At 39.3% G+C, this 24,706-nt stretch overlaps 1 protein-coding gene across 9 annotated transcripts in view; it reads left to right on the top strand.

Moving 5' to 3' along the window:
- PPFIA2 (PTPRF interacting protein alpha 2) overlaps window positions 1-24,706 on the top strand; it is a 369,600-nt gene that overhangs the window by 227,705 nt on the left and 117,189 nt on the right. For all 9 annotated transcript variants that reach the window (XM_063447134.1, XM_063447135.1, XM_063447137.1 and 6 more), the window contains one exon: window positions 18,409-18,483. In XM_063447134.1, the coding sequence (XP_063303204.1) occupies window positions 18,409-18,483 (75 nt within the window). The remainder of the gene's footprint in view (window positions 1-18,408; window positions 18,484-24,706) is intronic.

Below are 24,706 nucleotides of genomic sequence, written 5' to 3' on the forward strand. Positions count from 1 at the left end.
GTTTCCCTGACTTGGCTTGTTTAAACGATATTTGTTTATTTCTAGCTTCCTTGACCTCGGCTTTCCCTTTGACCATTCTCTGTCTCTAACATATTAGTCCGGCCATTCTAAGGACCGGTTTACGTTCTATCCTTTTATTTCATTTTCATTTTCCATGTATATGTTTACACAGTTTCTGCGTGTTGGACCACACTAGCAGTCGTGACATTACGACAGGGCCATGGATCAAACACTACATTTACTACACAAACACGCTGTATTAACTACACACACACTACATCCACTACACAAACACACATTCTGCATTGACTATACACACACTACATCCAGTACACAAACACACATTCTGCATTCACTATACACACACACTACATCAAGTACACAAACACACACTCTTCATTCACTATACATGCACTAAATCCACTACACAAACACGCACTCTGCATTCACTATACATGCACTACATCCACACACCCTCTCCACTACACAGACATACTCTACATCTTATACACACAAACATACAATCTGCATCCACTATAAACAGCGCATCCACTTTACACACTTTGCATCTACTACACACATTCTACAGCCACTATATACACACACCAAATTCAGTACACACTTCATCCTTGTGGGTGGACTCGGGATCGGCCCTGTGGGTGGATTTGGGCAGGTAATGTAGGCAGGCTCATGTGGGCAGGCTCGGGGGCACAAACCTTGGGCTGCGTCAGGGGCCCCAAAATTTCTGGTGGCAGCCCTGTTCTCAATAATACTATTTCATGTTAAGGAATGGGAGCTTATTGGATCCCGTGATTACTAGTGTCCTGGGGATACCAGCTTGTTTTCTTTCAAACACATATTCTCCACACTTGTGCATTAGGATAAAAGGAGGTGTTCTTTTCTACCAGGCTGACAGATCCTAAGCAATCACACATAGGTTGTCACTCCAAGCTATTCTCAGAACTTTATTACATATTTTTGTTGGATGAAACATTTACTTCACCCACCTCATTACATTGTTCCTATCACTGTCATACAGTCCATTATAGCACAACAGCAAAATAAATGGAATGACAGATGTTTCTCAAATATGCCCATCACTTTCCAGATTTAGATGTTACCAAATGACACCATCTCCAAATTACTGGCAACAATTACAAAGCAAGTCAATGCAGTTATCTAAATTGAATGCAGACAACCTGTAGTTATTTAATAGATTTAATAGTGGTTCTCTACATGACAGCTGGCAATATGACAATGACAAGACCAAGGGCTTGATTTATTAATGGATGTAAAAACCGTTGTAAGCAAGAAAAAGATTTATGCTTGTATTTCTTTTAAAAGGTCGCTGAGATTTACTAGTCTGACTCAGGGAAGCAGTATCAATGCATAGTTTCAGAATAATCATTTTCCTGGCAAAATGCCTTCAAATTAGTGAAAATATTAAATACGCCAAACCAGTCCTATGATCATAAAACGCTTTCCAATAGTCCCATAAGGCAACTTTACCAACAGATTTCACACGCATTATTAAGTCAACTCGGAGGGTTATTTATAAGTGGTGGCAAGGTAGGGATGAGTTATTAAAGGAACACTATAGGGTCAGGAACACAAACATATATTCCTGACCCTATAGCGGTAAAACCACCATTAATGTGGCTTGTCCAGTGCTAACCCCCTTGAAAGGTAATAAAACAGCAAGACCGATGCAGTGCTGGAAAAAGGTAAATTAAATGCCTTTTCAATGGGAGGCAAGCGGGGCTAGATGCCTAAATAGATATTATAACACTATAGTGTCAGGAATAATTGTTTTGTCCCTAACACTGTAGTATACCTTTATTAGCAGGTAACTTTCTGTAGCTACTTGTAAAATGTGTCAGTGGGCAAGCAACTGTTACTCTCTAAAAGTTGTGACAGACAGTTTAAAGAGTACTGGTTGGCCAGTAATAAGTAGAGACACAACGGCAAACAGTCTGTCTAGTAAACACAATTTCCTGTCTGTATTTCACTATAGGATTTTTAACTGATTTGATACAGACACAAATAAATGTCATTTTCGAGAAACCGTAACCTGGTGCTAAATATTTTTTACGATGGGTTCTGATAAATCAAGAGGCAAGTGTTTGTATCTTGCAGAGTGTTTGCCTATTTACATTCTTGTTTTTGTTTTGTCTCTGTATCATTTAAAATGCTTTCTTTTAACAGATATCACGCTGTTGAGTAAAATAAAGAATTAAATGCAGATAATAACACACATCACTAATGAAAATATTGTGCAGGTATAACATGGCAATTATTCTGGCTGTCTTTGAGTCATATTGTGCTTTGTAATTTGTTTGAGTAGAGCACAGCGTGTGCTTTGCATATCTGCTTGGAAAAAAAGCAGGGCTGCACTATGTAACTCAGACTTCACAAGCAGAAACATCAGGAGGGAGCAAACGATATATTTAGCACAGTTATGAAACCAGTGCATATGTTTAGGAGTTACTAATAACTTAAAATCTGTTCCATCGCCATAACAACCTAAAATTGGGTTTATTAGCTTGCTACAAAAAAAAAAGAGAGAGAATGAAAAAACAATACACAAGAGAAAAAAAAGTCTCGCAGACAATGAAAATAGGTCCAAATTGTGCAGCACTTGCAAAAACACCCCAGGGTTATTTTGGACTCAATGAATTTAGGTTAGCATAACATTACAAATAGCAAAAAAAACAGGCCACATGTATTAAAATGTTCTTTGGATTTCAAATAATCCATTAACTAATTACTAAACAACAATAATAAATTATAACACAGAGCAATAAAATGTTATGAGTTATTTAACTTGTGTACAAGGATCCTTAGCTTACAATGTACACATATATCAGATAAACTGACTTGAAATTGAAAAGCGTGATAAATCTCTTAGGTGGTGATTGTAAAACGGCACTGGTGATCGAAACTTCCTTGTAAATAAAGTCTAATCAGCAAATCTTTTACCTGTTCTAGAGGGTACAGTCTTTCAAATGGATGTAAGTTTCATAGTATTTCTTTGTTTTTCTTTTCTAGTAACTCAGATTGCATGGTGTGTACAAATGGATTTCAATAGGCACAGTGATAAAACCTGGTGTAATGCATATAAACATGTGTGTGGTTCTATAAACTATTTTGATTAACTAAAGCACTTTGATCTAAGTGACTTACTCTGTTATGTAACTAGCTATGAGTAGTTCACTTAAACCTTTTAATTGCAGTCCTACCCCTGCCTTGTCCAAATCCTTATTCAATTCAATCCTCTCTCTGCAAAAAATGGTTTTCTCTCTCTGGTGAAAAGAGCAGTCTGAAATGATTAAAGGGACACTATAGTCACATGAACAACTTTAGCTAAATTAAGCAGTTTTGGTGTATGGAACATGCCCCTGCAGCCTCACTGCTCAATCCTCTGCCATTTAGGAGTTCAATCCGTTTGTTTATGAACCCTAGTCACACCTCCCTGCATGTGACTTGCACAGCCTTCCATAAACACTTCCTGTAAAGAGAGCCCTATTTAGGCTTTCTTTATTCCAAGTTCTGTTTGATTAAGATTTTCTTACCCCCTGCTATGATAATAGCTTGCTAGACCCTGCAAGAGCCTCCTGTATGTGATTACAGTTCAATTTAGAGATTGAGATACAATTATTTAAGGTAAATTACATCTGTTTGAAAGTGAAACCAGTTTTTGTTTAATGCAGGCTCTGTCAATCATAGCCAGGGGAGGTGTGGGTAGGGCTGCATAAACAGAAACAAAGTGATTTAACTCCCAAATGACAGTGAATTGAGCAGTGAAATTGCAGGGGAATGATCTATACACTAAAACTGCTTTATTTAGCTAAAGTAATTTAGGTGACTATAGTGTTCCTTTAATAAAGACCATTCTGAGATAGAAGGAGCAGAAACTAAATCTTTCCATATAATTATATGTTGTATTCCTTATTAATTCTCCCTTGTGTAACTAAGCCATGTTAAGTGTTTACAACATTCCTACCAACACTTGTCATTAAGGGTGGACGTGCCTCAGCTTAGGATGGATGGGTGGGCCTGAATGGGGTCTTCACCGGTGATGTGACTCACGTCACTAGCAAAACCAATAAAGGACGGGCCCACACAGAAAAGGGTTGAGTGCACCTGCTGCAGGACTTAAGGGACTTGTCTGGAAGGCCCTTTCTTGCATAAATTGGGTTGGTGGAATGGACTCTGAAAATGGAATTGTCCCGCCAAAATTGTGAATGTTGCGGGGCCTGGTCTTCAGGTAAGTATATATTGCAGGCGATTTTGCCTGCCTGGTGTATAGATTATATAAAGATCTGTTTACAAGGCTTATTTGGAATGCTACTTTTGGCACTAGTAGGAATAATTTAATCAAACAGTTTTTGGAAATGTTACCTGTATTACCCCACCGCAAACCAAAATTAACCCTGCTGCCAGACTTATCATCTTTCCAGTGCTTTTCCCTAAAAACAACTTCACCCTGATGTCCTGTATCAGAATGTGGTGTAACATTCTTTTCTTTTATGTTCCCACCTGCACCTCCAATGTTAGGTTACAGGACATCACTAGGACTGCCTCATTTTATGGAGTGCTTAGAAAGATATCACTAGACTTTACCTATTCACAAGTTCTTAAAAAAACAACAACAACAAAAAACAATGTTAGCATACCTTACTATATCATTTGATAATGATTGAATTACTCCTATTTTGAATGTGTTTCCAGATTATGTCCTGCTCTTTTCACCTACATACAGCTACCATTAATATTATATCACTTATATTATAGCCTTCAATGGGCATTTATAGAGTAGCATTGTTAATGTTAATGTGTTGCCATCAGACTTGTTGACTAGGTTTCACTGAATTTCAGGTGATCAGCGATTCATTTGAATTTTGCAACTGCCTATCTCCATATGGCTGAATGACAAAACAAATAAAACACGCCATTTAATTTGTTTTGTGATTTGGAGTTCCATCCGTGGTGCCAGAAAAAGGGGGTTGGAACAGTAATATATACATTTTTTCCTCAAACGATTACATGGATGGGAAATTGCACAGAACCAAAATGGACAAAATTTGTTCGGACCAAACAAATTTTTTTTCTTTATGAATTCATTCGGACAAACTGAATTTTTCGCAATTGCGAAAGTCTAGTTGTCATGTTAGAAAAATATATAATGCTATAAAGCAAGCAAATAAAACGTGGTGTGGATATCATTTACTTGCTGAGCAGTTTAATTTATGTTTTTTAATAACTGAACTACTCACAAGTGCTGAAATATATATCTCATAAATCCCTGATACACAGCATGCCCAAGGGACCAGGTTATAATACGTAAACTGGTCCCATCTAATTATATAAACTTTTATTGTTCTGAAAAATACAGAACCTCTGGTTGACTTACTTTTGGTGTACGCAGAAATTGGATTTCTCCAAAATTCCTTCTACGTTTGGTGCATCAAATCTTCCAAGACATGGAAAGCTGGCAGATACAGAGTTTGGCCAGTTTCTCTGGTCACAATTCACTGGGGCAGATGTTTATTTTACCAGATAGGTCATGTTCTTAGTGTGCCTAGCCTTGTCTTCCTAGATCCAATTTACATACTAATAACAAAAAAATAATAATGAGGGAAAATAATATTTTAACTTAGAAAATGTTTATGATGGATTTGTAAAAACGTCAACAGAATCAGTGATTTCTTCATGACCTCCAACAATATCCATGCATTAAATCTAACTAAGAGGTTTATTGATCAAGTCAGACAATTGAGCATATTTGCTGAAAACATAGTAGAACATTTGCTGGATCCAGATCCATGATTAATTTTGAGGCATTTAATGATTTAGAAAGTACAAAGTACTGATTAAAACATGCCAGTTGCAAACTAAGATCACCGGGGGATCTCATATGGTGAATCATATGGACCTTTTTAAATCCTAATTTTCCACTATGAAAACAATCCTTAATTGTGCTATATCATCTTTATACATCTATCCCCGGTGCATCATATCCTTGTGATGTTAAAAGGCCAAATTGAAACCTACTCATTTCATAAATGCATAACATTTGCAAATGTAGACACAATGGGGTGTCTTACGTCGTTTTTTGAGCCTTATTTTGGGGATATTTTCTATTACCAGACACGGTACCAATGGAATTTGGTATGGGTTAAAAAATCATGACAGTTAAGGTGGGGGTGGTAAGTTAAGGTTAGTGTGATGAGCATGTACCCTCTAAATACGCTGTGGACTGTAACTCCCACCTTCAGTCACCGCTTGTCAGATTGTGAATTAAACGAGTTCCAGTAAGTGACATTGTTGCCCTATGACGTCTCTTCTACAAAATCAGCTATCAACCTATGTCTCCAATCCTAAATAACCCCTAACCCTAAATTCTCTAACTCATGTAACCTTAGTTATCTATCTAGTCCTAATTCCTCCAATTCTTTGCCACTCCAAGCTTGTAATACTATAGGAAAACTTAATTTGGAACTTAACCGTAGGTGAATGAATACATTTGATACTGTCACTTTAACCCCTTAAGGACCAAAGTTCTGGAATAAAAGGGAATCATGACATGTCACACATGTCATGTGTCCTTAAGGGGTTAAGAAAATATAATTTATTGAAATAAGGTACTTTAACATTAGCAATTTTCTGTTGCAATAAAAACTGGAAATAATATCTCACATAGCAATAGTAATCTTGCTTAGTATTGCTTCAAATAAAATAGCATTTGGCAGTGATAAATTAACAGGGTAAATCCTTGATTAGGAAATTGTAAGACCAGTAGCGTACATACCGGGGTCGCAGGGGTCGCGGTCCTGCGACCCGGTATGTACGCCAGTGTGGCCAGCCTCTTCTCCTGGGAGCCCCAGGAGCTGGCCACCTAAGGGTCCCCCAAGGCTGATCTCCTTGCGATCCAGCGATGTCCCCGCGCTGTGATTGCCGGTGAGAGCCCCGGCGGATGCCTCCATCTGACTTCCTGGTTCCGTCTCTGTGAGCCTCAGAGGCTCATGGGGGCGGAACTGGGCAGGTAATTCAAATGTTTCAAGCATAAAAGTGACACACACACATAAAGTTAGGTGATACAGTGAAATCCTGTCAGATTACATTGTATCACCTCAGATTTGACACAGTATCACCTCAGATTTGAAATTTGATCATCCTACACTGCCCTGCCTGCCCTTTTTGCTGTAATTTCTGCCCATAAAATAATTTTTTTACCATGGCATCAAAGCGTCACTTTGGCATCTCCAAAGCGGGTTTGGATCAGATGAGTGACAGCGGCAGCGACACAGAGCCCCTCGCAGAATTGAGCGACTGCGATAGCGATTCGTGGCAAGATTCGTCATCCGACTCTGACAGTGACCAGAGAAGTGGCGACAGCGACGATTCTGCACCCGAGCTCAGTGATGTGCGCACTTGGTGCCTTATTGATTGCGGTATGGATGAGGTACCGCCGCCAAGATTTCCATTTACTGGATCACCTGGGATGAAGGTAGACGTTGAGCACAATGATCCTTTGGCATACCTACAATTATTTCTCACAGATGACGTCATTGAAAAGATTGTCACGGAGACAAATCGCTACAACGAGCAGCAATCAGCTACTCTGCATAGCAAGTTTTCCAGGAACAGAAAATGGGAACCGGTATATTATTTATTAGATTATAATTCATGATTTTATGTTTCGAACTTTATCACATCTGAGAGTACTTTTGGTCAGGTTTAAGAAAGTAATTACTGGCCTACAATACATAACACCAAATTTCCATGCAAAAAAATGGTACCGCTTTTGGTACAAAATTCCTGACATAATCATACCGCCAGGGAGGATAAGTTGCAATAGTAAAGCTACAATTTCTGGGGAAATTGTGTGAAGTGTTCTTGCCTCCACCAGTAGTCTACAACTGGAGTGGGCGGAGTAACTGTTATTATTTATTTATATAGCACATTTAATTGCAACATTGTTGTTCAAAGTGCTTCACAGTTACATTAAAACATACATTTATAAAAACATTAGCAGGTATACAAAAGGCCCTGTCTATGACATCACTTGCTGCTCCAGCCTGGCACAGGTCAGAGTATTTTGACGGTTGCCATCTTCAAACGGTCATATTTTTAAAACTATAAATCCTACAGCGAAGAGAGAACCACAAGACCCAGACCTACATTTTGATGCATAGTATGTCTCGGAAGTATTAAAAATGAAGGCACAGTCGCAGTTTAGAAATTGCCCTTCAAATTTGAGCTGGCTAGAGTGGAGTTTCAATGAATGTCAATGGACGGCGTGAGCTGCAAACAAATGGTCATATTGTGAAAACTATCAGGACTATGGCTTAGCCATGGACATTTTTAGTGGCAGCAGGGATAGCTGAACGTTTTGATATAAGTAGGTGTGCTTGAAAATGAGGGGGTGGTGGCAATTTAGAAATCATGTCCTGATTTTTCAGCTTTTGCCAGCTCCCACTCTAGTTTTGAACATTTTGCCATTCATTCCTATGGGACTAATTTCACCACAAGAACGACAATATTCCGTGAACCATTCGGCGAAACGTTCCACAAAGTAATTGCAATCCAATCGGGAACAATCCGCATGTTTCGGTATATTACTGTCTATGTAGTGTAAAAACTGTGGGAGGGGTTAGGGTGGCAAATTTGGCTATAATAAGAATAATAATAATATATATGTGAGATAACATTAAGTGGTCTTGCTATGCAAGAACACTTAATTATAAAATTAAATAGATACTGATTGGAAAATAATCACAGTCCTTTAGAATCCAAATAATATGTGAAATAAATTAGGAAAGAGTAATCAGCAGTAATTTAGGAGTAACTGAATCCCTGAGAGCAGACACGTGTATTCCCTTTTTATTCCTCCCATTAACTTTAGGTATGAACCAATTATTAATCCCTTTAACTGGAGGACTTAGCTTGCTTTACTTGGATGATGAGCATGGAAGATCTTTCCAAGATAGTGAGGATCATGGTTCCCTGTAGTGAATGGAGGAATAGAGGAATTTGTGGTGAAGTCTGTTCCTAGTCTGGGAGTGGAGAAGCCAGCATAGTCGGGATCAAGCCAGAGAGGTTCAGTACACAGGTAATCAAATAGAAGAACTCAGTCAGCTATCAGCAACAATGTAGCAAGTATGCGAGAGGCACAAATTGATTAAGCAATTTGGAATGCGGCTTCCTTTTGAAAGGGAAGCACGTGACGTCAGCTGCATGGGCAGAGTTGGATCGGCAAAACCAGGAAGTCATACGGGTAATGCCGATCAGATGGAAGATATGGAGGTATCCTGACAGAGCTCTAACTATAATCTAAACCCTGGCCGTAGCCTGACACGCCTAGCTTACTGTTGTCATCAGAGGGCTTCCCTAGCTGTGCACACTACACAGAATTATGTAAACACTTTGCACTTTGTGATCATAGCATGAGAGGTTATATCTCCCTCAAAAGATCTAAATCATCTAATTACAGGTAGTCATAATATAATAATGAGGGGATAGTTGGCAACTTGTGGCGTGCGTGCAAGTACAAATTAATACATTTATGACGAAATTCACAAAGGGACCCATTCACACTGTGACATCTCTACATGGTTGTAACGGACCGTTTCACTTACAAGAGGATAAAACCCAGTTTAGGCGATAATCCCCTTTTTGAGAGACAGGCACAGCTACTGCAGCACACCAAACTCCCGAACTGGATACAAGATAACACTCCGAACTGGAACAGCTGAACAAGAAAAGCATACAATCCGCTTACACTCCTGGCAGTCAGCTTACAATCCAATTCCCCCCAAGAACGAGACGACACTTCATTTTGAGGGTTAAACAGGAACTCCCAACTGGCTCACCCAGCCTGGCTTTTATTTCCAACTCACACATACAGGCCACACCCAGGGGGAGGCATAAAAGAACCAATGACATAGATGTTACCTCCCACACATCCCCTCCCCTTAGTGTGACACATAATCCCATTATGCATACAGTTCAAAATATACTTTTACACAACTTTCATAACTTTAGAACCATACATCACATTCACATAAAAATACATATCCACAATCAATCCATTCAGGGGAACAACATATTAAAAAATGGCATGAATCCGACCAGGGGTTCAAAAGTTACTAAAAGTATCTTTTGTTCCTTTCTGGCTGGCAGAAAAACATCCCCACAATGCACCCTGGTTTCCTCCCTTCTGCCCTGGAGTCAATTGGAGAAGCAATCCAATCATCCAGGACTAGAGGCAGACTCCATCAACCACACGGTTGCAAAACGACATAAAACACTTTAAAATACACAAAGTCACATTTACACATAACACACAGACATGTCACCTATCCCCAGATAGCTGGGATCTGCGCGCACAAAACTACCGAATAGCGCGCAGATCCTACTCACACAGTACAATTGCCATGGAGCTAAAGTCTTTCCCATAGTCTTTCATTATATGAATAGGCTCCATGGTATGGCTATCTGGGGTATCACATTCCCATAAAGTCTGGTCCATAGTCCAAAGGCAAGAGGCGGGCAATCAGCCCCCTCCAAGGACACGTGGCGAGGTCGGTTTCGCCACACTTCTCCCCTTTACCCCCCAGACTAACAGGGTACTTGACCTCCTGCCGGTCAGTGCCCTTGTTAGTCCAGCAGCCCACCCACAAGACAGAAACAGCAGTACAGCCCACCCACAATAAACCATTACTACACCTGGGTGAGGGAGAATCTTGTCCAGGTTCAGGTGCCTCACCACTGCTGTGTGGGAGACTGGTAGGCTGCCTTGGTGGATTGCTGAGGGGGCAGAGACCAGCGGTACTCTGTCCTGTTGCCAGCACTACCACGGGAGTACTCTGGTTGGAGCCTGGTTGCTGGAGACTGACTGTCTCCCCTTTAGGTGCACAGCTCGGCTGCCGGAGGGAGAGACCGACTGTCTCCCCTTTTGATACACCGCTCTGTGGCTGGGGGACAGGACCGATCATCCCTATCCCTGGTGCTGTAAGTGCAGAGACTACGGTCCCATCTGCACAGATGTGGGGCTTAACATCTCCCCTTGGTGGGTTAGGCTGCCGTGGGAGAGAGGGTGTAACAAGCTCCTCTCTCTGGACGGTGAACTGCCGCTGGTGAGAGGGGTTAGCAGGCTCCTCTCCCTGACACTCTCTCTGCTGGTGGAAAGGGAGACCAGCTGTCTCCCCTTTCCTTCTCTTGTCCTGCTGCTGGGGTGCGAGACTGACTGTCTCTGCTCCCTGCCGGACACACTGCCGCTGGGGAGGACGGACGACACCATCAGCTCCCTGGGGTACACACTGCCGCTGGGGAGGAAGGACGGCACCTTCGGCTCCCTGGGGTACACACTGCCGCTGGGGAGGAAGGACGACACCTTCTGCTCCCTGGGACACACACTGCCGCTGGGGAGGGAGGACGCTGCTCTCCGCTCCCTTCACTTCACACTGCCTTCTTGGCATCTCATTTTGCTGCTGGGGGGCAGGGACAACAACCTCTGCCCCCTGTAACTCAGCCTGCCGCTGGGGAGGACGGACGACACCATCAGCTCCCTGGGGTACACACTGCCGCTGGGGAGGAAGGACGGCACCTTCGGCTCCCTGGGGTACACACTGCCGCTGGGGAGGAAGGACGACACCTTCTGCTCCCTGGGACACACACTGCCGCTGGGGAGGGAGGACGCTGCTCTCCGCTCCCTTCACTTCACACTGCCTTCTTGGCATCTCACTTTGCTGCTGGGGGGCAGGAACAACAACCTCTGCCCCCTGTAACTCAGCCTGCCGCTGGGGAGGGAGGACGACACCATCCGCTCCCTGGGTTACACACTGCCGCTGGGGAGGATGGACGACACCATCCGCTCCCTGGGGTACACACTGCCGCTGGGGAGGAAGGACTGCACCTTCTGCTCCCTGGGGCACACACTGCCGCTGGGGAGGATGGACGACACCATCAGCTCCCTGGGGTACACACTGCCGCTGGGGAGGAAGGACGGCACCTTCTGCTCCCTGGGACACACACTGCCGCTGGGGAGGATGGACGACACCATCAGCTCCCTGGGGTACACACTGCCGCTGGGGAGGAAGGACTGCACCTTCTGCTCCCTGGGACACACACTGCCGTTGGGGATCTGGGCCGGAATTTAATAGTTCTACATAGTCCATCTCCAGCCCTTGTTCCATGGCAGCGAAACGGCGGAGGTCTCGTCCCAGTCCAATAGATCTCGGGCCCTGTAACATCTCACTCCGGTAATGCACGATAGCCCAGTACCGTGACTCTGCTGGACTGCCGAAGTCGGCGTCTTCTGTTAGGGCCTTCCACAACAGGCCAGGGCTAGTGTAGTGATCCCCCTCCGGCTGGATGCCCTCTGCCCTCCACGTCTCTGGCTGGACAGTGCACCACCACAGTGCCCGGTATGAGACGTCCAGGCTCAGTTCCCTTTCCACAAGGTACTCAAGTTGTCTTACCCGCTCCCCTCCGGGTTGGTCCCCCAGAAGCGGCATCCGCCAGGCCATTTGTTCCTCCAACAGGTATGCGGCACCAGGAAAGCGCTGCTGCCGTTGATACTGGACTTCTTCCCGGGCATCATACCATAATCTTATCCGGGCATTATCTCTCCATTCTAATTCACTCTCTTCCTCAGGTGTGTGTGTTGCCCAGGTGTGCGTGTTGCCCATTTTCCCAAAATCCTTCGTAGATAGGGGCGCTGTACGGGTACTGGCGTTGTCCTCACTTTGTAATCCAGGAATAGTGTTGTCTGTAGCTGTCCCTCTGGTTGTAGGAACGATCCCACCGCTGCCACCAATTGTAACGGACCGTTTCACTTACAAGAGGATAAAACCCAGTTTAGGCGATAATCCCCTTTTTGAGAGACAGGCACAGCTACTGCAGCACACCAAACTCCCGAACTGGATACAAGATAACACTCCGAACTGGAACAGCTGAACAAGAAAAGCATACAATCCGCTTACACTCCTGGCAGTCAGCTTACAATCCAATTCCCCCCAAGAACGAGACGACACTTCATTTTGAGGGTTAAACAGGAACTCCCAACTGGCTCACCCAGCCTGGCTTTTATTTCCAACTCACACATACAGGCCACACCCAGGGGGAGGCATAAAAGAACCAATGACATAGATGTTACCTCCCACACATCCCCTCCCCTTAGTGTGACACATAATCCCATTATGCATACAGTTCAAAATATACTTTTACACAACTTTCATAACTTTAGAACCATACATCACATTCACATAAAAATACATATCCACAATCAATCCATTCAGGGGAACAACATATTAAAAAATGGCATGAATCCGACCAGGGGTTCAAAAGTTACTAAAAGTATCTTTTGTTCCTTTCTGGCTGGCAGAAAAACATCCCCACAATGCACCCTGGTTTCCTCCCTTCTGCCCTGGAGTCAATTGGAGAAGCAATCCAATCATCCAGGACTAGAGGCAGACTCCATCAACCACACGGTTGCAAAACGACATAAAACACTTTAAAATACACAAAGTCACATTTACACATAACACACAGACATGTCACCTATCCCCAGATAGCTGGGATCTGCGCGCACAAAACTACCGAATAGCGCGCAGATCCTACTCACACAGTACAATTGCCATGGAGCTAAAGTCTTTCCCATAGTCTTTCATTATATGAATAGGCTCCATGGTATGGCTATCTGGGGTATCACATTCCCATAAAGTCTGGTCCATAGTCCAAAGGCAAGAGGCGGGCAATCAGCCCCCTCCAAGGACACGTGGCGAGGTCGGTTTCGCCACACTGGTTTAGACTGAAAAAAGTAATCAACTTCTGTTTCCTGTGACTCCCTTGATATTAATGTATCATCTCCCCTGGAAAGCAGGTTTTAAATACTTCTACTCCATACACACTCATCATAGTTTCACAACCAGGTGAGCCCTAAAAACTGAAAAAGATCTCAGTGGGTCAGTTCAGCCCTAGAGCGTACTGAGATTAAGGGCCACCAGACCAAGTACATGACCACCTAGCACTGGTCTAACAGAGGCTCTGCACTATTCATACTTGCTGCTATACAGCAAACAGGTTTTCCATTGCACTTTCAATGTTTTTAATTAGCAAAATAATTATTCATTGAGGCTGCAGCCCACAAGTCTGTATGCTAGTGGCCCAATGGACAATTATCCTCTTGCCAGCTCTCCCAAGCCTCTTAGCATAATCAGTGCAGGAAACACCTTATTTATTCTTTCCAATTGTTTCTTAGTTACAATTTATCTCAACTGACAAGTGTTTCTAACACTTGGAATCATGTAATTTCATTGCACAATTGACCTGCTGTCTACTGTTACTATTTTTATAATCGTCCTCTTTGAATTTTTCTAGATGTGCTAGATTTATGGTGACTGAAACTACAAATTATATATAAATATTATGCTGTAGTTTAATAGACAAAACATTTAGGTAAATGTAAAAATAATGGTTACTTATATTACTAACGTAATTGTATAAAGGTAAAGGGGTTGTAAATTGCATTTATACTACATGATAGTGTGCTATAGTCAAATCCAGTCATTCGTACCCCTTTTTTTTTTTTAAACTGGCAACCAAACTCAGCACTTCAACTTATCTTCAGGAATCATTATTCAATTATAAAATCAAATTGGCAAAACAGTATTTAATTGTAATAGTAAAAAAAATACTAACATATTTTTTTTTAAACTTCCTGTATTAGAGATTTTACAGTAAACAATTCATTGTGAGCAGTAGCCACAGATCTGTATAAAGATGACATAATTGATAAAAAAAAATAAGGATATTCAAATTTTAGGTCCAACAGTAGTCTGGCTTTGAGACTTAATCCACAAGTCAAGAATCATTGTTCTAAGCAAACAATTATTAATTTTGCAACTGTAAAACTTAAATGTATACTAAGGGTATATTTTGTGAGCGTGACTGTGCTATTAATGAGCCTGACCAGATCACAAACAGTGCTGTAAATTAAAAATTAGCAGTTACATTTGGTGTTAATTGGTTCAAACTATTAACAACTTTGTTTCCTTTAATACATGAAAAAAGCAATATTCAAATTATACAATATTCTAATTATCTTATACAAATTGTAAACTGCAAGCAAAACATTTAAAACTGATTTGGTGAGTTGGTTCAAAGATGAGGATTTGATTAATATCTTTTTATTATTTGTTAAGCAATGTCAAATGAGGATGATGCTGTTTTCTATGTAGTGCACTTATTTGCTTAATTTATATTACAGTAACTCCATAATTATATTGTATAAGGAACACAGGAAAAAAAACACAGATTAAGAGTAGCCAATATCAAGAATAGCTAGTATTAATCAATAATAAAACGCTCTTGCTATGGGGTTTCCAAGGAAGTTTTAACTTACTTTTGACATTACAAAGGAACCCTTCTATTCAGCACGGGACTGATCCCATGGATAAGGGTAGTTCAGAGCCACAATTACAGGGACAACAGACAGTTAATTATTGTTTCTCACACTCCTTATCATTGTTATCTTATGTATCTCCCAGTAACAGTCTAAAGCATGACTGTAGATCCCCAGATGTTTTAGGTAGATCCCCAGATGTTTGAGAACTGCAACCTCCGTGATGCTTTTCTGTTCTAAAAAAGAAGCATCATGGGAGATCTAGCTTTTGAGTATGCTTTTAAACACATAATTTGCAAACAAACAGCATACATTTTCACTTATTTTAAGAGAACTATATACAGCCTGGTTTTTGCATTATAAAGCTAAGATAAGGTAGAACGAAAGCATAAAAATGTGCAATGGGTCCTTAATATGTTGTCCCAGAAAATCACACAATATACTAATGGAATTTGGTTCCTTACTGACAGCATAGACTTTGGGACTTGATAGAATTCTCATTTTAACGGTTTCATGTGTAAATAGAGCCTAGTTTAGCGTGTTTAATGAACTTGCCCTGTTTGGATATTTATGGGGATTCATTATTATTAATAAAATGTCATTCATTAAAAATATGTCCATACAAATTATTAAAATTAATATTTTTTTAGTAAAATATCAGGGGCTGATATTTTATTGGTGCTTATTCCCAACTATTATTTATAGTGAAGAGTTTACTCACTATTTCAACTCTTTAGACCTGGAGTACATTGTTTGAATTTAATATTTCATACGTTAATATCACAACTTTTTATAAAAAAAATTATATTTATATTTGTCAAGTGTAAGTGTAATTATACGCGCTAATTATTGAATAGTTTTCAATAATATTCAACAAGATATGGCATAAATCAGTATCAAAGTCTCAGTAACAATTTCAAACTCTTGAGTGATAGGATTGTTAGTTTAGGGCAAATTCAATCAACATGGTTAGTATGGAATATGTTCTTCATACACTATTGATTGAGACAATCAGCAAATAGAATGTTACTATTTGTTAAATTATAAGGAACCATATGAGTTTATCAGCATATGGATTATTATAATTTAAAGTCAGAATTTTTCAGGATCCTAAAATACAATCTTAGCTTTTTACTTATTAGCACAATTTCCAAACACATGTGGCTTGTTTGCTTATTGTAAACACCATTCATTAGACTTAGCTGGACGGAGTTCATTGTTTACTCAGGTGATCCATACACAAAGTTCTACGACAATGTTTTATCAGCTAGCACAGAATGTTAACCAGCTCAGTGCTGTTTCAGAGTAATTATGATTAATTCATTCATCCAGTACCTAAATTCTTGCAGGTTTAGTTAAAACAGTCTTATCTGATAAATATTTCCTAGATTATTATATGATTCTGTTACCCAGAAAATATTAGCTTTTAGTTATGTCATTTTATAGTTAGTATAATTGGCTTATATTTACCGATAGATGTTCTGGATGTTATTTTTAAGATTGTTTTTAAGATGTCTTCTTGTCCGTCTCTTGTCTGATGTCATATCTCCTTTCTCCTTCTGTGTGTCTCTCTTTCTCTCTGTTTATGTGTGGGTTTTGTGTGTGTGTGTGTGTATATCATGGGGTTATATGACATTCCTTATCTGTTAACTTTCTGACCTGGTCCAATAACATTTTGGGGCAAGTCATTATGTTAATGGCTGTTGACGTCATTTTGATATATATATTTTATATGTCTTAAACAGCAGGTGGATCTGTTGTCTACGTCTGGAATGTTACCAGCTATTATCATATAGGGTTAAACTTTGTTCAGGACAATTTAGTAATCTTTAATTTTAAGATGCTTTGGTCAGCATTTCCTATTTTCTCTCAATTTGGACTTTGGTCTCACACCAATAAACCAATGTGTCCTTGCTCACCTAAGTGTTATGGCAATTTCAGGATATTTAAGCTTTCAACTTACTTTAAGATGCTAATTACATCTTTATTACAACTATAAAGGTGTAGTTTATATAGATATATAGTTTCTATATATGTAAATTGCTAATATATCACACAACATTTCTATTTTATATATAATTAACTTAATTTATATACCTCATAGCGATATATGTGTGTTTGCTGAACACATACTTTTAATCAACACATACTTGTCTTATCTGTATTCTTATCTTTTATTGACACAGGTGTATTTACTCACTGTCTGGCTCTTTTAGCTGACAGGGTCATACTTTGAGAAAAACATCTTGTATCTTCATTTTAGCACCTCATGGCATATAAGCTAAATTGCATTTTTGCTATTATGCATGTATTATTTTTATCACACACTATATACGTATTTCCTTCCTACACAATATCTCTGAAAGCCCCCGAATGTTTCCAAAGCAGAAGATTATATTTACATATTTAAATAAATCCAATAAAAAATAAGTTTTTTGTCTTTTTTGCTTGTTATTATGAGCCTCTTTTGCTAACACTGGGGGAGATTTATCTAGACAAAATAGGTGTTGATTTAGGTAAAAAAGTTCTTAAATTTTAATGCCCATTCTACCAGTTTCCATGGTGATTGTTTCTTATTTAGCACTTTTCCCCATAATAACACCTGATTTTGTTTTAGTATACCTTTTGGTATAAAATGTACAGAAGAGCTGTTGTGGTCAACCATGTTTTTTTTTTTTATTCTCTAATATAAAGGTCATTAGAATAAATGTGTAAAACATGTGATATGTTTAAAACTTGTTTTGTTGATTTTATTTTTTTAGAGTATGTACTCATGTGAGCAATGTCTTTTGGTTTAGCATATAGACCGTATAAGACGTTCATAACATTTCTCTCACTTACTGTTTTTCATTTGTTCAAAGAATGATAGCATTAGAACGTATATCACATATAATGTATAATTATAGCAGAACAATTGTAGCAGATAGTTTTGTTAACTATCGAAACACAAAAAAATTTATAGAAAATTTTGTTACTGCACATTTTGATTTTTCTTCCAGGTAAGGGAACGGCTGAGAGTATCTTTAGAAAGAGTCACTGCATTGGAAGAAGAACTGACTGTTGCCAACCAGGAGGTAAAATAAAATACTTTATCCCCTCTAAGCTGCAAACTTTTCCCTTCATCCCCTCACAACCGTTTTTGCATCACGTCTTTTGAATCTGTCAACAAAAAGATGAAATACATTCTGTAATCTTTGCCCCACTGGAACCTCATGCCAAATCTACATATCTCCCCAATCCTTCTTTATTTAGCTTTTAACTTGTGGGAACGCAATAGGATGTTTGGGGACAGGTCCCGCTCTACCCATCACCTTATGATTAAGGAAAGCAATAGTTGGTTGTCAATCACAAATATATTCAAATAAGAGGCATGTAGATTCAGTGAAGATTTCAGCTTGCACTGTTTAAAGTGAACATTTTACAAGCTGAAAAACAAATCTTAAAGAAACAAAAATGTGCTCATGAATCAAATCCCCTCTGACATTAAATATTCATTTATATATTCAACTATACATTAAAGGTTTTGTGTGTAATATAAAACATGTTATGTAAGTAATGAAACTATCAATGAAAGCATATTAAATAAATGAGATTTTCTTTCCTTCCTCAAGTCTCTTCAGTCTTTTTACAGATTCTAAAAATCATCAATCTTCATGTTTGCATGTTGCTCTGTAAAATAAGGCTTATTTTTAAAAGTTAACTATTTGTCTGTATAGGAAAGTGTAGCTAATTAACTTAGACTTGTGCATGACAGAATTTTTTTTCAGCAGAATCACTTCTACTAAAAAATACAAAAAATATTTTGGAAAACCGAATTATTTCACCCATATGGCAGTTCGGTTTGACTGAATTTTGTTAACCGAGAAAGATTCAGGAAAATGAACCAAACTGAAATGTGTGAAGATGGGCCAATCAGTGTCCTGCAAAATTCATAAAAAATATTATATATACATTTTGCAATACACTGATTGGCCTATTTAATCACCTCCCCCACAATTGTCACATCATATTTCAACGCCATGATAAAAAAATATTACTAGTTGAAAAATCACAGGCGCTATGATTGATGTCTTAGAGATGCTTATAGATACTTACCACTAATTATAAAATTTCTTGATATTCAGAGGAAATACAATATATAAGAATAATGAAATGTAAATGTGGGAAAATGTAGAAAATTCTGTTGCTTTGCAGGCTAAATATATAACGAAAAAAAGACTATTTAGTTTGTATGACCCCCTTAAATAACACTTTACTATTGGGATTGGCACTTTTTTTCTAGATAATTTTAGCATGTTCTGGACCCATATGTCTTCCTTGCTGAAAATTCTTTATCAGGATGTAGATAGGGTTTAGATCATACAAAGAAAAACACTACACCAAAGTTCGAGCAAAAAACAGGGATTAGAAAAAAAACTATACTTCATTCTATACTCCTACTGCCTAGCATGCTAGACATGCTCATTATGTATGATAAATTATGTTAATACTCGACCAGGTGTCAATCATTTCCTGTGGTGCTGTATTAAAGGAACATTCCCACCCCAACAAGGACATCAGCTCATTTACGTTTTTATTGTGGAGGAGGGTCCTGATGCCATTTTTCTTTCAAGGGCTTAACCATTTTCCAATTATTTAAAGCGGCTCTGTCATGGCAGAATCCGTTTTTATTTAAAATCCCCCTCCCAACTCCACTACATTTAATTGCCCTCCTAGTCATGCCTATATGCCCCTAGGCCCCCCATATTACCTTTTTACCTTAATTTTGTGCTTAGACCTAGGTCTTGGGTGCCGCCATCTTTGTGTGGGCAGATGAAGGCCCAGTGGGACACATCAGCTGCCAACACTAGATAGCGCTATGAAATTCCCACGCATGCCCAATTAAACACGGGGACATTGGCTATTGTCCAAAATTCGGACGGGAATTTCGTATATTAATTCGTCAGAAATGTCAGACGAACAAACACAAACAGCTTATTACAAGGAGGGAACTATCGGCTCGCAGCTACCGGCTCGCTCCCTCCTTGTAATATGTAAAAATAGAACCGTCACTTCCTAACCCCCCCCTGCTGTGCCACTGACTGCTCAGTGCTTAGTAAACATGCCTCTACTTGCTCTATAGCGAGTAGGGGCAGAATTTACTAATGCTAAGTAATCTTTACTTTGTTTTAGTAAGGTTGGCTGAAAGACCAATCTTGGCCTTTCCGCCTTCTAGCAGATAGCTCCCTAATACCGTGGGAATTAGGGAGCCATTTACTAAGCGGCTGCAAGATGCAGCCACAGCACAGATCAGATCGGAATTTCATTCAGTCAAATGAAATTTCGAACCGAACTATAAGCACCGAATGTCATCCTAACATAAATGAACAAACTGTTCTCATTCTGTTAGGGGGAAACGCTGTAATTTCGTCAGTGTCCTGTCTAAATGACAGGATGTTCGGGAATAGTGAAAGAGGCATTGCGAGATCACGGAGGAATGGGTGAGTATTGTGGGAAAATTTCTTTGACCCAAAGGAAGTGGGTCAAGGCTGTTCAAGCGTAGGAAAAATACATAAGACAAAGTATTCCCTACTTTGCCTTATGTTTTAAAGAAAACTAGATTAGATAGGAAGAAACGGAGAACAGATTCTGAGAGAGGAAGAGAAGAGGAAGCGATTAGGAAAAAGTGCCACTTTAACCCTGAAATTGATCTGTGGCACCCTCCCTCCAAAACAGGAGATAAAGTGAGCTTAATAAATGTATCAACTGGACATTGCAGGCATACAAACATCAAATATATGTATATATCGCAAATTCTGTTAGTCCAATTAAAAATGGTATTACACGATACTAATTTAATCTGTTTTTGGATTATTTGTTTTAGGTTAGAGTGGGGGTTAAATTTTGCATTGTGGTAGACGTGTGTTTAGTTTTTGAGAGGAGTTAAATCTATGATTAATATAACAAGTTTTTTTTTAGGTTTAGGTTTTGAGTGTTTAAATTCAGGAGTAAGGAAAGGGTTTGTTTAGATTTCGTGAATGTGGGTTTACATTTAGGGTTAGGGAAAAGGATATTTAATACACATCAAGTTTCAATGGTTTTTACAAAGGACTCACACTTCTAAGTCTTCTGTAGTCCAGTCTGCCTTCTATAATTGATAGCATAGCTGCAGGAGCTGTTATACAGTATGCGTCATGGAATGCTTTGCCTGCTCCTCCCTCCTGCAAGGACCTTACTGTGTGATACTCTGTTATGGGCAGCTAGGAAATGATCAATTCCACTTCCTGTCAAGCCTCACACACAGACACTGGAGGATCTGGGACACCATTGAATTTTGTAACTCTCATACTCTTTTGGTTATTTGGGAACAATGGACACTGTGTGATTGATCAAAAGGTAAGAAGTGGTATTTAGCCCCATGCCATAAGTCAAGAACAAGATATTTTCAGCACATCGACAATCCTTTTACTGCAACTTTAAAACATTGTTAAAGATCTAGTTAGTACATTATCTGGCTTTATTTGAAAGAATGTGATTACTACAATTCATATAATAGATTATCTCTTCCTCATGTCTGAATATACCCATTATATGGTGAAACTCTGGCTTTTAATGGTTTAACGGTACCAGTGAGCCCCCATCAGATCATGTTTTCTCTGCTGCTCAGGGTACTGAAAAAGCATATTCAGACTCAACTTTGTCATTGTACCATGTACATATAAGGGCAATGAAACACTGTTGGCAGATATCTGAACAGATATGCAGCAGTAATTTAATTTCCTATATTAAAAAAGATGTGCTTCCAGTGTAAGCTTTACAGTAATATTTGATACCACAATTTCCTAAAACTTAAGAATACAATCCTACTACATTGCTACCAATTTCAAGCCCAAGAATACCTTGACAATATAATATAATAAACCATATAAAAATCCAAAACACAACTTATACCCTAATCAAAGTGAAAATTAAGTGTACCAACTGCCATTCAGTTAATACACTAGTGCAAATATATACCTAATCCTTAATAGTGTGTATCTTAAACGTGTGACATAAAAGTGCTTAATGCAAAACCAAGGCCACACGTATAAAATGCAAAATATAAGTACATAAACCATGTCCATAAAGTGCAAAAAGGCACGTATGGTAAGTGCAAATATTTAAACACATATACCTAATCAGTAAAGGCTGATTCGTATTGGCTAAAAGTGTCAGCAGACTGTTCAGAGTATCCAAGCTGTCCATTGCTGGTACAAATCAGTATTGCTTTTGAATAGTATGGGCTGTGAGCTACCAGGAACCTTAATTCAGTATAAACCTTCTTGAAAATGGTTTAACACTAAATGGAGGGACAGTGCCAGGGGACTTCAGGCACTATTACCAATTCAATAAGATGATATTTTTATAGTGCCTAAAGTGTCACTTTAACGTCTTATTAAGGAATGAAAACTTTGAGAAAAAACAAGCATTAGATTTGTTTTAATTAGAATATTTCTGAATTTCAAAATTCTTCTCCATTACATGTTTTTTTTTGTTAGAAATGCAGGATTATTTCCTAAACAGAAAATTGACCGGAATTGACAAGTGAATTTCAAATCTGAGGCCAAAATAGCAAAATTAATGCATTTCTGCAACTCAGCTATTTGTTCAGCTCAGCTATTTTTACCTGAAGTTTTGAAATTCTCTTGTCAAAGCGGTTTTCCTGACACTACAGTGCCCTGAGGGTGTCCCCACCCTCAGGGTCCCCCTCCCGTGGCGCTGAAGGGGTTAAAACCCCTTCAGCAGCTTACCTTATTCCAGCGCCGGTCTCACTCGGCGCTGATGACCTCTCCTCCCCGCTGACATCAGCTCCCCCGTCCGACGTCAGCGGAGCCGAATGCGCACGCGCGGCAAGTGCCACGCGCACATTCAAAGTGTCCATAGGAGAGCTTTTCTAAATGCTTTCCTATGGACGCTCTGCATGATGGAGGCGAAAAGTGCCTCCAGCGTCGCAGATGTGCCTCTAGTGGCTGTCAGGAAGACAGCCACTAGAGGCTGGCTTAACCCCAAATGTAAACATAGCAGTTTCTCTGAAACTGCTGTGTTTGCATCTGAAGGGTTAAAACCTGAGGGACCTGGCATTGAGCTGAAGTGGTCTGGGTGACTATAGTGTCCCTTTAAGTAATAACCCTTGTAGGAACATTTTAGGAGTTTACCCTGGACATACGAAACTCTAATGGACCAGCTCACTAATGAAGAAAGCGTTAGCTTACATTACTACTTATAGGAAAAGCTGGTCTGGCTTCCTTCAATGTAATAAGTGGTACAGTCATGAACAATTAATGAAACAACACATTTTAAGCAGCCTGATAGCTAGAAAATGAGTTTTGAGTGCAGACTTATGGCCATTATACCATCACTAATAAGTCATAAAGGCTTCTTAGTCTCCTATTATCTTCTTACTGGAAGTCGGGATGCAGTTTTGTCTTTTTGTTTTTGTTTTTTTTTGTTTGTTTTATTTCTTGAATACTTATTATTGGGTGAAAAATGTTCATGCATTTTGCTTGCTCTCTCCATGTAAATAACAAAAAGCATCTCGGAAATAGTTAAATTAATTTTATAATAAAATCAAGGGATTTTATTAAATTTGCACAAGTTAATATCACAAAAATACATTTGTAGTTCATAGATGACTACATTATAATTAATATTATGAGAAAAGCCAACAAATCTAATTTAGGGGTTGATATAATTTAAAACCTCTTCTTCTCTAATATTAATATCAAAACCTGAAACGGCATAAAGCATATATAAAAAATAATGTCTTGAAACTAAAAAAAAAAGATACCTAAAGAGATGCTTGAATAAGAGAAGGGGAGGAGACAACACATTAACTATTCCCAGAAATCTACAGCTAGATGCCAAATATTGTTTTCAATAATGGGTCTCGATTAAAAAAAATAGTACATCTGTTTCTCGAGACCCAGAGCCTATCGTGCATATGCACGTTTAAATATACAGCATTGTAAAGATGAAGGAGCTATCAAAACAAGGCTGGGGTAAAGTTTTGGAGACATATCAATCATGGTTGGTTATAAAAGTAATCCCAAATGTTGAACATCCCTCAATGTCTTATTAAGACTCTGGAGGAAACGGAGTGATGGGACAGATGGCCAAAGCTAGGCTTCATGAATGCATGGTGCGAGAAAAAAATAATTGCTGAAAAAAATCTTTATCAAATCCCATGTAATGTTTACCAAATGAATGTGGAAACCTGTGGAAAAATTAATTTTGCCTGATGAAACCAAAACAAAGCCTTTTGAGCATAATTCATGATGC

Source organism: Pelobates fuscus, chromosome 3, assembly GCF_036172605.1.
Source record: "Pelobates fuscus isolate aPelFus1 chromosome 3, aPelFus1.pri, whole genome shotgun sequence".
In the NCBI taxonomy this organism is placed as follows: Eukaryota; Metazoa; Chordata; class Amphibia; order Anura; family Pelobatidae; genus Pelobates; species Pelobates fuscus.